This window comes from Cantharellus anzutake, assembly GCF_015039405.1.
Source record: "Cantharellus anzutake strain C23 chromosome Unknown EI90scaffold_213, whole genome shotgun sequence".
In the NCBI taxonomy this organism is placed as follows: domain Eukaryota; kingdom Fungi; phylum Basidiomycota; class Agaricomycetes; order Cantharellales; family Hydnaceae; genus Cantharellus; species Cantharellus anzutake.
This window is the reverse complement of record NW_024067163.1, coordinates 100,649-113,361: the sequence shown is the minus strand read 5'-3', so window position 1 is coordinate 113,361 and position 12,713 is coordinate 100,649. Positions and strand designations below refer to the sequence as shown.

General features: G+C 50.2%; 3 protein-coding genes across 3 annotated transcripts; 1 reads left to right on the top strand and 2 right to left on the bottom strand.

Annotated features, from left to right (window-relative positions):
- On the top strand, nt 1-1,848 carry EI90DRAFT_937241 (uncharacterized protein). Its single transcript, XM_039068267.1, has 4 exons — nt 1-67; nt 123-1,614; nt 1,682-1,729; nt 1,789-1,848. The coding sequence occupies exons 2-3, from the start codon at nt 278-280 to the stop codon at nt 1,713-1,715; spliced, it is 1,371 nt and encodes a 456-aa protein (XP_038907854.1). The 5' UTR covers nt 1-67; nt 123-277; the 3' UTR covers nt 1,716-1,729; nt 1,789-1,848.
- A 789-nt stretch (nt 1,849-2,637) lies between these two features.
- On the bottom strand, nt 2,638-3,390 carry EI90DRAFT_3138151 (uncharacterized protein; the record flags this gene model as incomplete). The annotated part of the gene is made up of 1 exon (XM_039064884.1): nt 2,638-3,390. One exon carries the CDS (start codon nt 3,388-3,390, stop codon nt 2,638-2,640), a length of 753 nt encoding a protein of 250 aa, XP_038907853.1.
- A 1,803-nt stretch (nt 3,391-5,193) lies between these two features.
- On the bottom strand, nt 5,194-12,223 carry EI90DRAFT_3160391 (uncharacterized protein). Its single transcript, XM_039066265.1, has 11 exons — nt 11,878-12,223; nt 11,188-11,818; nt 10,729-11,137; nt 9,974-10,678; nt 9,785-9,922; nt 8,847-9,724; nt 8,588-8,786; nt 8,288-8,535; nt 8,128-8,239; nt 5,882-8,075; nt 5,194-5,808 (listed from the first exon to the last, which is right to left on the bottom strand). The coding sequence occupies exons 1-11, from the start codon at nt 11,936-11,938 to the stop codon at nt 5,552-5,554; spliced, it is 5,832 nt and encodes a 1,943-aa protein (XP_038907852.1). The 5' UTR covers nt 11,939-12,223; the 3' UTR covers nt 5,194-5,551.
- Between the last annotated feature and the right edge of the window lie 490 nt (nt 12,224-12,713).

The window sequence follows — 12,713 nt, the reverse complement described above, 5'->3', positions numbered from 1 at the left end:
GAACGTCAAGAGAGAATGGGGTGACTACAGACTTATACCGTCGAGCGTCTGTGGCATTGCGGGCATAGTACGTAGATCTGACGGAGACACATCCAGCATTCGTTTTATGTTCGAATTTACAGATCCATTTCATCTACACACTGATAACGAATCCTACTTCACATCCGTATCCCTCCTTCGCAACAACGCTTGTCGAAACTTTTCTCCTCTCTATCATTTTCATCACACACACTCTCGATATCCTAACCCGCCTGCTTCTGTCTCCTCCGTCCCCAGCATGTCATGGCTCGCACCATCTTCATGGAGTACGGCAGTGCCGGGTATGTCCCTCCTTTCGCACTCTGATCAGTTCAGCGAGGCGCTAGCAAAGGTCGGAATGGCATGTTTGGATGCGACAAATTTCGTGGGGCTCGCCAATGAAGTAGTGGGTGTTAGGCGTACTTCATTGTTGGAGAATGATGATGCAAAGGAGAAGGATGTACTGAGGTTGGGCCCTAGTGAGGTCGTCCTGCCTTCCGAAAGCCCTTCAAATGGTGCGCTGAACACTTCGTCAGCAGGAACGATCGGCCGGAACGGGTATACTTTATTGCAGAGGGGTCGTTCACGGAGAGGATTTGGGAACGAAATACAACGTGTACTTCCTTTGCTTGGCACCTCATCTGGACCTACAGTTTTCTCCGGTCCCGCGCCGTTAAATCCTTCCTCCTCTGACTCTCAAATCTCACCATCATTTATGCCTCCAAGTCCATCTATAGGAGGTTACTGGTTTGGATCCGCCCACCATCCTGAGGTTCGTGGATTATTAAGAAGTTTGAAGATGTGGTGGATTGGGTTTGTGATATGGCAGGTAAGGTTTGTGAGGAATCTATTGGGCAGTCGGGGAAGGGATGAGGCGCGGGCAATGAACGAGGACGAGAGGAGGGAGCTGAGGGCTGCAACGACAAGTGTTCTGTGGGGTATTTTAGGGAGAATGTCGCCGCCACGTTCGAGCGACAGGCATGCTGAGGACAGCAGATTACCTGTGGATGTAGCAAGGGGAATTGATAACGAAGAGGATGATGATGATGAGTACGTTCCTGACTTGGGACACGACACGAGTGAGAGCGGATGGACAACGGACGATAGTGACGAGGGCGACGATACCCGACGATCTGTCACATCCACTAATTCATCTGTTGATCGTTCACCTCATGTTGCAAACGCTCCCCGCTTCGCAATTCCCAGCCGGGAGACAACCCCATTTGATAACGAGCTTCCGGACGCATCTGAATTAGGTGCCCTCATATCGGACCTCTCTCTGTCTGAGGCTTCAGCGCTTCTAGCACGCCTCTCCTCGCCTGGACACCGACACGATGTTCCAACTTCGCCTCCACGAGCCTTGACACGCAGTGGATATTCCCTCCTTTCTTCCACACTCGCCCTTCGGCAAGCTCGCCGTCCTCCATCAGAACAGGAGAACGATCCCTTACGATTCAATTGTGTGATATGTACGGTGGAGCCCAGAGTAGTTATTTTTTGGCCGTGCAGGTGTCTGGCACTTTGCGATGAATGTCGGAGTGGTTTGGCAGCAAGGAGTAGTAGTGGAAAGCATACTTGCCCTTGTTGTCGGCAGACGTGAGTTATGTGCCACTTTGCCGCCAATTTAGCGCTGAATGGAGCACTCCGACTTATCTCTGTACAGTGTGGAGGGCTATTCGCGCATTTTTATCCCTTAGATTAGTTCTCAATGGTAGGTTCAGCTTATTTCCGATGCGGTGTTGAATGGATGATCCATTCTCTATTGTTCAGTATTATAATGCCTAATCCTTCATGAAAAAAGATGGATTCACAGCTGAGCATGTGCATACCGACATTGCCTTTGTTATCACGAACTTCGCAACCTCGGATCTAACCATCAGTCATCGGCTATCAACTTCTGTTGTCATTGTTCGCTGGCCCAAGTTTCAGTGGTAGGGCCCAACCCTGATAGCCCCTGTGCATACGGGTTCACGCGCTTGTTTGTATGCCGCTGTAGCGACTTGACGTTGCCTGTCCTTGATCCAATCCGACCACAAGTACCCTTCCGCATCATTTTATTATATAGCTGCATCATATACTGCGGCCAGCACTTTTGTGCTAACCGTGGAATAATTATGCCCAGCATGTATAGATGAAACTTCTCATCTACGTCATTCTATGAGCATTGTTAATCCGTACATAATGCAACAGTGCACAGAGAATGTGAAGCTCTACTGAAACATGTACGGTTTCTGGATACCTTGTACATGAGAGTATGTACCCGATGTGGTTTGAATGCGAAGGTACAACCATAATTCCGTGCATTCACATCCCTTACGCGTAGCCACAGCACTCTTCATGTCTTCCAAGGTCCTCCAGTACGCTCACGACTAAGGATGACGGCTGTTCCAGTCGCTCCGCGTAGGCACCGTGATACTGGGAATAAAGCACGACAATGACTCAGTACCTGCATCCAGTGCCTTCCACCGATGGAGAGTTGTTTTGACAGAATCAACAGCGCATGTACCATCTTGCGGAGATATATCGCTGACCACTCCAAGGCTTTCGACGCGACATAACTTCTCATTCAGGGTCTGGAGACCTCGCAGTGCATCCTTTCATTGTCCATGGTTGTATCACTCACATGTTGCTGAAAAGTGGATGATCGTGACTCAGAACAATCCATGACGAAGTCGCGGAATGACTGATGCAAAATGCGAATCGGCGTGTGAGGTTCTTGAGTTCCCAAAAGGAGTGGGCTAAGTTCAGCGAGGGTAGTTTGAATAGGAGAGTTGATAGAATGATGTCCCACGCCGTAACAGACAGCGGCCGTGAAGCAGCCAAGAGGGCCCCCATCACGATTGGGTAATCATGCACCAAATCACCATCTTCCCAGTCACATTTCTCTAAGATTGACGCATACAGTCTATCCATCATCCGCTCAGCCGGGATTCTGCCAGGATCAGAACTCATGTCAACTAGTTTTCTCAGTGTAGTCATCGGAGACTTCCCCTTTGTTTTGAGGAAGATGAACACGGTGCTGATCCATCCAAAGGGTCCATTGGAGCGAGCGGTAATCTGTTGAGCCAAGAGCTCTTCATCGACGTCGTATACTAAGGTTGGATGCGCCTCCAATTCATTCAGCTGTGAACGAACAAATGAGGCACAGTCCTTCATCCAGGAGGTTAATAGTGAGGCGACTGAGGGTGAGAGGGAACGTTGGACAAGATCAAAATGTCTTGATGTGACGAAGAATTTCACAGAACGCGGTAATTGGGGAACCTCCTTTCGAAGGGTGTTGGCAAATGTCTCGAATGCATCCTTCTCGCATTCGTCGAGACCGTCAATAACGACAACCATTGGATGATCCGCCGGTGGGGGTCTGAGCTGCATCTTGAATGGGGCTGTCGATAGCGTGGGATCCTTCTTGAGCGTGGATACTGTGATGAAGCGGGCTTTACTCAGCCAATGTTCTTGTCATGCCACTAAACAAATGGTCTGGCCGGGGCTGCTCACCCGCCCTAACTTGAGAGAAGAATCCCTTGATCGGTGCATTTCTCTGCGATTGAGTGTGCAACGGCCGATTTCCCGGCGCCAGCAGTGGCAGACAGTAGCATCACTCGGGTTTCCTCATTTAGTGCCTTCCTGGCATACTGCAGTAGAGTCGTGATGAGCTAGGTCGGCATACTTGAGTTGATCGAGCTCTTGCTCAGTACTCGTTCTCTCAGCATGATCACAGCATTTGGGTTAATTTTAACGAACCCAAGTCCGTCAGTTTTATGCCAACTCTCAGGCTGGCGCGAAGCTACAATCGCCTTCAACGCCAGAATTGCTCTTCAATATGACTGCTGGAAAACGCTAGCCTGGAATGATGCTAATGCCTTGCCTAGATCGTTCCTTACATCGTCAATCGGTCCTGGGTCTCGCATGTAGGATATCACGTTACGGAAAGAAGATCGCGCCTCCAGTTTTTCAAGCCTTTGCTCAATATTTGACTTAATATCCTGAAGCACGCTTAGAGGTGTCGTTGTCACCGTCCGATGAATTTGTTAGGAGGGCTGACCTACTTACAGATCAAGCCGCCGAATGCTACCAACCCACGGTTGTGCTTCCGCCGCCGCCGCTTCATAAGACTTGAGGCTTAAGCCTACATCAACTACCATGTCCGCCGCATGCTGGCCGAAATCTTCCCGTTGTTTCTTGTTTTAAACCTCTGTAAAATACACGTCGGGAGATTCCACTCATAACTCACGTCGTTACGGATCAAACTCACCTTCACTGCGTCCGCAATGAATAAAGCCCCTCCTGTGGCACTTTTAGAGGGAATGTGTCCGATGCGGAATTGACAGCTGTAAGAATCGGTATCGCCATTCCACCGCCTGAGACAAGGGCGGCTTCGATTTTTTGCTTCAGTGACATGATAGACAGTGTCGTATCGCTAACAGCAGCCTCGGATGCGTAGGATACAGCACTTAGAGATCTTTGCTGCATAACAGTTTTTCCCGCTGAAGACCAATAGGAAGTTCACTACCAATTGAGGGGAGTTTCAGTTCGACTTTAGTCAGAGAGAGAGAGAGAGATGTTCGTCGAAGTCAGGGATTTTTCTCGATATATGCTTGCCACCATGCAATATGAGCCTCGATCAGATGGGTATATGTGGCGAGCCTAGTTCTTGTCACCTGGCGGTCGCATGACAGCTCAGCGGCGCAAGTAGTTGCGTACACTCAAACACAACAGGAATCATTGGGTCTGTCTTCGAGTCATCGCAAAGTCGCCGAATATGGCGGGACATACGTGTAGATTACTAGTGAAACGCATCGCCACTAATAGGAGCGCTGTAGAAAATTGTTGGCACTAAATTCTGGGAGTCAGATTCAAGATATTTCTCGGTGCCAAAGACGTTAAACGCGAACACGTCTATAGCCGAATGCTGCAGTCATGGAGAGAATCTCAATTTACGTCGCCAGGGTATAATAGCAACCAAACGTACCCATTCCGCACCGAAGTTTTCTATTTTCCTCAGCGTAATGTGCAAGGATTGAACTGCCCTATGTAGTATTCGGCTTTTGTCAGTGGGCATACGCCCGTGTCAGCAACGTGCGGTGTGGCCACTTACATTGAATACCGCAGTTAAGCCACAGCATTCTATTTTTTATTTAGGTCGCGATCACATTTAGCTATACTCTCCGACAAGTCCTCATAAAACATATCTCATTATCTGGCATGGCATAGTGATAGATAAGTACTATGTACAAAGGTTATGGAAAATCTCGAGCCACTTAGGATTAAATAATGTAAAGTGCAGTGGGAATCCAGCCTCCACCAAATGAAGAATGACAAAATGCGTCAGCAGTGCAACTCCGGGGCTCCAAACTAAGGGATAAACCAATGGGAGAATGTGCCCTTGTGGGCGAAAGCTATGGGGATCCGGCAGGGAGACTTAACTGCCGAATGTGCAGCCATCGGTAGGCCCACATGACGGCAGAGGTGTATGTGTGGATATCAAGTGTAAGGGGTAGCTGCCCAAAAGGTGGATATATCGTTACGGGGAGGGTCACAAGCAAACGAATTTGGACTTCCGCCTCTGAATCTCATCCATACGACTTTCTAGCTGAGCCCTCGTCCGCTCCTTGGCACGTCGCTCCTCTTCTAGTCTTGTTTCATATTGCTCCTTTTCCTCGAGAACTGATCGACGAGCATTTAAGACTTCTTGCTGTGAACGCTGCAGTTCAGCCCTTAACGCCTCGATCCCTTCGTTCAAAGCATCACGATCCTTCGCATACTCGTTGGCTTGCATGCGGCTCTTGCGAACTTGTGTCGGTGCATGGAGAAAACGGAGAAATCTTGTAAGATTGAGACCCCAGACGAAACATATTCAACTCACGGTTCCGCTCTGAGTCCGTCAACGATGTTTCCAAGGTTGCCACAAGATCCATATGAGCTTGCAGATCACTTTCACAATGTGTCAGCTGCTTATTCAGTGTCCGAATCATTATTTCTTGCTCTTCAATCATGTGGTGCTGTTCAATGACCTGAACTTGCAACTTCTCCACGTTTGCGCCATGCACCATGAGTGAGGTAGAAGGGGTCGAACGTCCAGATACCGAGTCGTCCAGGGATGGTCGCGAACCATGAGATGAGCGTGACATGGTCGTAGTACTGGAATCGGTAGGTACTGAAGGGACAGCGGGAATAGATGTTGGAACTGGGGGAGGCGGGATAGAAGGCGGAGGAGTGAGCGGTGGTAATTTTGCTGGTGGAAGGCTGCCTAGACGATGGGCTTGTGGTCGCTCAGACAGACTGGGGGTCGCGTCTTCAATTGGGGACCTCGAATTCTTCGCATTGGACAGCTGGGCCTGAAGATCCCGGAGAATTTGATCTTGTCGCGACTTCTCCTCTCGCAGAGTTTCTACCTCAGTCTTTGTTCGCTGAAGTTCACTTCGGGCATCACCAAGGGCAGATCGATGTTCCTCCAGCTCCGAAGCGAGTGACCGGGATTTGGTGAGATCCTGGGTAAGCAATGAAACATCCTTGTGGCTCCTTCCCAACTCCTCACGGAGGTCTGTAATTGCCCGCAAGCTGGACGCATGCTCTTCCCTAACCGTCTCTAGGTTGCGTCGCAGTTCCTCCATCTTGGTTACCTTCTCTTCTAAAAGAACGGTTTGGGCTGAGTTTTGTGAAGAGAAGTCCCGTTCTGCTCTTGCAATTGACGTCTTTGCCTCCGTCAGCTGCACCTTGAGCATGGTGACATCCTTGAGCAGGGACTCTCGCTCTCGACTGTGAATAGCATCTCGTTCAGCAAGCGTCACCAGACGACGCTCACGCTCTTGAACAAGAACGGCGTCATTCGCTTGTCGAAGCGCAGCCACGTCTTGCTGATGTTCCTCCTCTGCAGCGGTCAGCGACTCATTGACCTCAGCGATGGTCGCTTGGTGATCGGCTCTGAGTACGTTGATTGCAAGAGCATGTTCTGCAAGGAGACTCTCCTTTTCTTTCTCGTGTTTCTCGCTCGCGGCCGTCGCGGCACGTTCAAGTGAAATGGCATGGTTGGAGACCATGGTGTCGTGGTAGTTACGCAAATCCATGACTTGATGTGAGAAACGCTCGACTTCCTCTTCATGAGCATTTCGCAGATCTTCAAGCTTGCACTGATGCTTGAGACTGAGCTCTTGCAATATATCGTCATGCTTCTTCGACAACTCTGCAAGCCCAATGGAGTGCTGGGCCTTGGCTGCATCCAATTCTTCTGCTAATTGAGAAGCGTGGTGGGTGTGCTCTGAAAGGAGTTGAGCTATTTCTCTCGAGTGGTCCTCGTCACGGGCACCAAGATCCCGCTGATACTCGAGCTTTGCACGCTCAAGGTCTGATTTGAAATCCGCTTCCTTGCGATCGATGGTTGCTTTGTGCTGATCCTGAAGCTCCTCGATAACGGCTGCTTGCTGTTCCTGAGATTCTGTGAGAATACCCTCGCGTACAGTGTTGATCCGCTTGATTTCGGCCTCATGATCCTCACGGAGACGGTTGATAGTTTTGTCAGATTGCTCCATCTGTCTCCGTAGCGCTTCCCCTCTTTCCGCAGTTAAAAGTACAATGGCACGCTCATGATCCGCCCTGACTTTGTCCGCCATGGCAGAAGATTCGCTTGCACGCTGTTTCAGTAATCCCTCGTGCTGGGATTTGAGAGCCGAGACGGCTTCTTCGTGTGTTTTTCTTAGTTCGTCCAAGGAGGCCCTGTTCTCACTGGCGTGCTGTTTGGTAGCGACCTCAAGAGCGCTGACTTCGTCCCTGTACGAGGACTTCAACTGCTGAAACTCAGCTTCATGTCGAGACTTCAATTCGTTCCTCTCCTTTTCATGGCCCTGAAGCTCTATGGCCTGCATATTACGGAGGCCCTCCAACTCCTTCGTATGAGCCTCCTCCACGATACGACGAGTCTCAAGTAGTTCCGTCTCTCTTTGCCGCAACTTCGTTAGCTTTTCTACAACGTCTTTATTCTGTTCTTGTGACGTGGAGAGCTGCGAGCGTAGTTCGGCCAGATCAGCAGTTAGAGTTGCATTTCTTTCAGAGTGCGCTTTCATCTGGGGAGGCACGGTCAGAAACAAGGATACTTCAATGGAAAAAGACACATACTTGGAGGTGGGTCGAACCGATCAATTCATCATGTTCGCGACGAAGATTGGCAAGCTCCTCATTGAGATGATCCACGATGGCAACGTGTTGTGATTCCTTTTGTGCCATTGACCTAAAAAAATGTCAGGTTTGATGATCTATCTTGAAGCCCAGGTTGTACCTCATTAGCTCGTCAAGTCTCCGAATAGACTCGGCTTCTTTCTCTTCGGCTTCCCGCCTACTGTCCAGAAGGACGGTCTGTTTCATCCTGTCGAAGCGTTCTTGTGCACCAGGAGATAACTCGCCATCTCCAGCTGCAGAAATGGTCGAATGCTCCACCTCCTCCTGAACGTCATGGAGTGCATTCCCATTGGGACTCGCAAGACTCTTTTCCAGAATGCTGATCTCATTTTCCCGGTCCTTGAGGACCTGCACATCATGTGTCAGTTTCACAGTTTGAGGTAGATGGCAATGACCCTACCTCCTGCAAGCGTTGAATTTCTTTCTCGAGGCTCTCTACAGAACGTCCACTCTCCTGAGGAGAAGAGTCTCGGCGAAGCAAGGCCTTGGGGGGGAAGGTAGACGAAGGACTCAAGAGACTGTCACCTTGTGCCCATGAGGTCCTTGAATACGGCGCCGAGTAGAGCTCCGATGAAAGCGATTGTGATTGCGACAGCGACCTGTGAGGGTAGCCTACGAATGAAAAGGGGAAATGATGTAGCTAAGCCGAAACTGCTTACCTCGAATGGAGCCCCTCTGTGGAGGCCGCGTGCCTGAAAAACCCCCTTCGCGAAGTTCCTGCGCTCGGTGAAGGTGGGATGCTAAGGATGCCCAACCCATCGACGGTCTCACGGCGAGGAAGCGGTCTTCGACCTGTAGATGGTGTGCGAGGGACCATCCGGCTCCCGCCCGCTTCGGACCCGACCTCTGACGAAGTTTCCGAGTTCAACTTGGCTTCAGAGATCTGGGCGGATAAGTCCGCAATCTCACGAAGCGCATCGCGATACTTGGAACTGACTTCTTCCAACTCGGACAAAGTGGCAGAGTGCTTCTGCTGAAGGGCGAGTACTTCCTGTTCTGCTGAACTTGAGCCATGGACCGTTGAAACGCTAGTCGTAGGGGATGAAGGAAGATGAAGTCGTGGAATGTCTATTGAGTTGACCTCAGCCTCCAGAGACTGACGGGCGGATGCCACCTCGCTGACGACGCTGCTGAGACGTCGGCGTTCCTCGGCCGTTTCCGCTCGAACCTTCTCCCACTCTTCCATTTTCTTCTCTAATTCCTCGACACGTTTTTCACGTTCCGCGAGACTCTCCTTCCAGCTCGCTGCATCCGCCTGTTCTCGCAATAGATTATCCAGACGACCTTGCAATGAGGCAACCATCCCGTTCTTTTCGTAAAGGTCAGTCTCGAGCTTCTCAATTTGAGTCCGAAGAGAAACAATGTCCACATCGGCGGACGCGAGTCGCTGTTCCAAACCAGCGATGTACGCTGCCGATGCAGCCTCCGCTTCTTTATATTGAGTTATCTCTTTATGGAGCTCGACAATTGAGTCATCATGAGCGGTAGTCGAGTCAGCAAACACCTTAAGCTTCGCTTCGAGATCGCGCACGTAAACCTACAGGACCGGGTAAACGATTCGCTGAAGTCGGGGCGCGGGGATAGTTGGGCAGCTTACTTCGGTGGAAGCCTCCCTTTCAGCTAACTTCCCAACCCTGGCACGGAGTGCCTCGATATATCCATCTGCGTTGGCCGTGCGCTCCTTGTGCACCGCCAACTCACTCTCTTGTTCTGAGAACATCTCATTGGTGTGTTCCTGTTCAACAAATTAGTGGCCAGAATCACTGAAAGCGATCATCCGGCTCACCAAAGCAGTTCGACTCAACTTTAACTCCGTCTCCATGGCCGTAATAGTTTTCTCATACTCCTCGATGACAGGACCTACAATTTCCTCGTACCGACGGCTCATCCCAGCAACGGGAGCATTCCTCTCCTCAATCTCAGTGCGCAACCGTGCGAGTTCCTCATTTCGCTCAACAAACTCCCGTCTAAGCTGCTGGTACTGCCCCTGTAATTCGCCATACTGTCGAAGTACCTTCGCAGCACCCTTATCTGGAAGCGCACCAATAGTCGGAGTAGGAGGTTCAGTATCTGTTACGGGGGTTACGGCACCTTCCTTCAAGGCCTTGAGTTCCTTCCTAAGCTTGGTGACCATCGTTTGCAACCACTCCAGATCGTCCCATCCATCTTCTTTCTCACGAATCTCAGCCTTATTTTTAATGTTGCGTGCTCGGTTTGCATATTTGAGGGTATTGACAGTCTCACCAACATTCCACTCTGCGGGCGAGACGCAGGCTATCATGAGGGTATGAGCATTTCCTCCGAGAGAATCTTGAAGGAGACGAGTGAGTTTGGAGTCACGGTAAGGTACGTGAATCGCAGTGCCGTTCCCGATGGTACGGGCCCGTGAAGGATCACCGAGGGCAGAAATGACGTTCCCAAGGGCGAGTAATCCGCTATTAATGGATATACCTTCCTTAACACGGTCGCCCTGTGCTGCAGTCCGTTTGAGCTGGGAACGGAAATTAATGTTCGGTCTCCCCTGTAGACCTGGCAACTCACCCGTTCACTTCCAGCAAGATCCACGAAGTGGAACTTGGAAACAACTGTAACCCACTCTCCGGAGGGTTCATCGACTTCAGGAGTGCGAGGACGCATTCCCAATGCGCTGGAAGGCCTCAATCCACCACGCGACATAGCAGCGGCAAAGCTTGGTGTCGGCGCCCGGCCAAAGGTAGGAGAAGAAACACGGCTTGAGCCAATTACCATAGAACCGGGCCGTGCAATTTTGGAGGGAGACGGAGTAGATGGAGGCATCGGCGACGAACGACCGTTCCGGAAAGATGGGGTTATAGTTCCGTTGAATTTCTTCTGAGTGAGAGTGATTGAAAATATGGCATGGGAACGGGAAGATTGGGCATTCATATCCGTCTCGTTTGTGCGACGGTGCGCGGTACCACGTTTAAGAATGCTGAACGAACATCAGTCGGCGCATTGAACGAGGTCATTTTAACAACTTACGCCATGACATCCGCCGCACTCCGCACGGGAATCTCCCTGAGACCGCCCCATATGATGGTACCATCCTTATCCTCACGAATCTGGACGTCTTGCTTCATACCGTTGTCACCAACGGCCAGGAGATCAATCAAATCTTCGTTGTAAAGTTCTATGAAGGAGGCTTTAAGACTCCACTGCCATGCGCTGCCGCGTTCGCGCTTGAGCTCATTCGCCCTGGCAAAGATAGTTGAGATGGCACGAGGGATTATGCCCATTCCATTGGTTGGATCATTTGGGTCAGCGTCTAAATCGACCCCAGTCATAGAGTGCGTTTTCCCCGATGATGTCTGACCATATGCAAGTATTGTGCAGTTATACCCCTCGACGAAGCGCGACACAAGCGGCGCAGCCGTGGACGTGAAGAGTTGAAATTGTGTTGCCTCGGGTGCATGCACTTGATCAAAAGCAAAAGTTTGTTTTTTGGATGAGGAAGCAGCAGGAGAAGGGGGCGCAGCTACAGCCGTGGAAGTAGGAGGACCAGATACATTGTCTACTGTTAGGGTCGTGGCGGATGAGGGATGAATCACTGTTCGTTGGAAGCGAGTTGGTATCGAGGATGCATCATGGGTCGTCGGGGGGCGTATCCGAACAGCTAACAGGGAGAGAAGTCATTGAAGAAGCTAGGTATGCAAAGAAGAGGTGCACGCTTACCAACTTGGATGGACGTCGGGTTGGATGTAGAGGATCCCGCAGAGGGTGTGGACGGCGGCATCCGATGGTTCTAAGTACAAAATTCCACAGCTGAGCGTTTTCTAAAAGAATTCGCTCTAGTAGACACAAATGATACAAAGTCTATATGGAAAGAAATTTTTCTGTAGACTGTCCGCGTCTGAGCAGAAAAGGAAGAGAGGATCGTGAAACGCTGCAAGAGGTGTTCAGTGAAGGTAATTTGATTTGCTTCCGCGCATGCGCCTGGAAAGGCAATCGAATCGGAAAGAACGTTGATCAATGAGATTTGAGGCAGAACGCAAGCAGCGGCGAGGCTAGTACCAGGAGGCTGAGCACTGGGTAAGTGTATGGGGAATTAACTGTACAAGTGCAGCGCATACTTAAAATATTACTTATTCCCCCTCGGATTTTCGTGTGAGCTGGCTAGTTGCGGTAAAAAAATGACCCAGCAAAGAAACGTGACAACTATGTATTTGATGTTTGTCCAGTGATTTATATAGCGCACTCAAAAAATTAGTCTTGACACGACATTCTTCCTGGTCTGTCTTCGAAGGAGCGCTCACACTATACCCCACAAACGCGAGTGAATGAAAATTTAAATTTTTCTGCACACATATCATGCATAATCATTATTTATGTGGCTGCCATTGTGCATGTGCATTAATTTGCGAACCCTCTGATTCGATCATGATATGAATATATGTAATGAACATCCTTTTGTGCTCAGAGCTAGAGCTGCCTTCTTGCTATCCAACTGTTGGCGCTGGCCATGGACCGTGGAATTTGCATTGCAGAAACCTTGCAGGCTGTCAGGGAAA

Coding starts and splice junctions, on each gene's coding strand:
- EI90DRAFT_3160391 (XM_039066265.1), bottom strand. CDS start 11,938: ATGCCGCCGTCCACACCCTCTGCGGGATCCTCTACATCCAACCCGACG. Junction 11,138..11,187: donor AGTGCGGCGGATGTCATGGC/GTAAGTTGTTAA, acceptor ATGTTCGTTCAG/CATTCTTAAACGTGGTACCG. Junction 10,679..10,728: donor ATCTTGCTGGAAGTGAACGG/GTGAGTTGCCAG, acceptor TTCCGTTCCCAG/CTCAAACGGACTGCAGCACA.
- EI90DRAFT_937241 (XM_039068267.1), top strand. CDS start 278: ATGTCATGGCTCGCACCATCTTCATGGAGTACGGCAGTGCCGGGTATG. Junction 1,615..1,681: donor TGCCCTTGTTGTCGGCAGAC/GTGAGTTATGTG, acceptor ATCTCTGTACAG/TGTGGAGGGCTATTCGCGCA.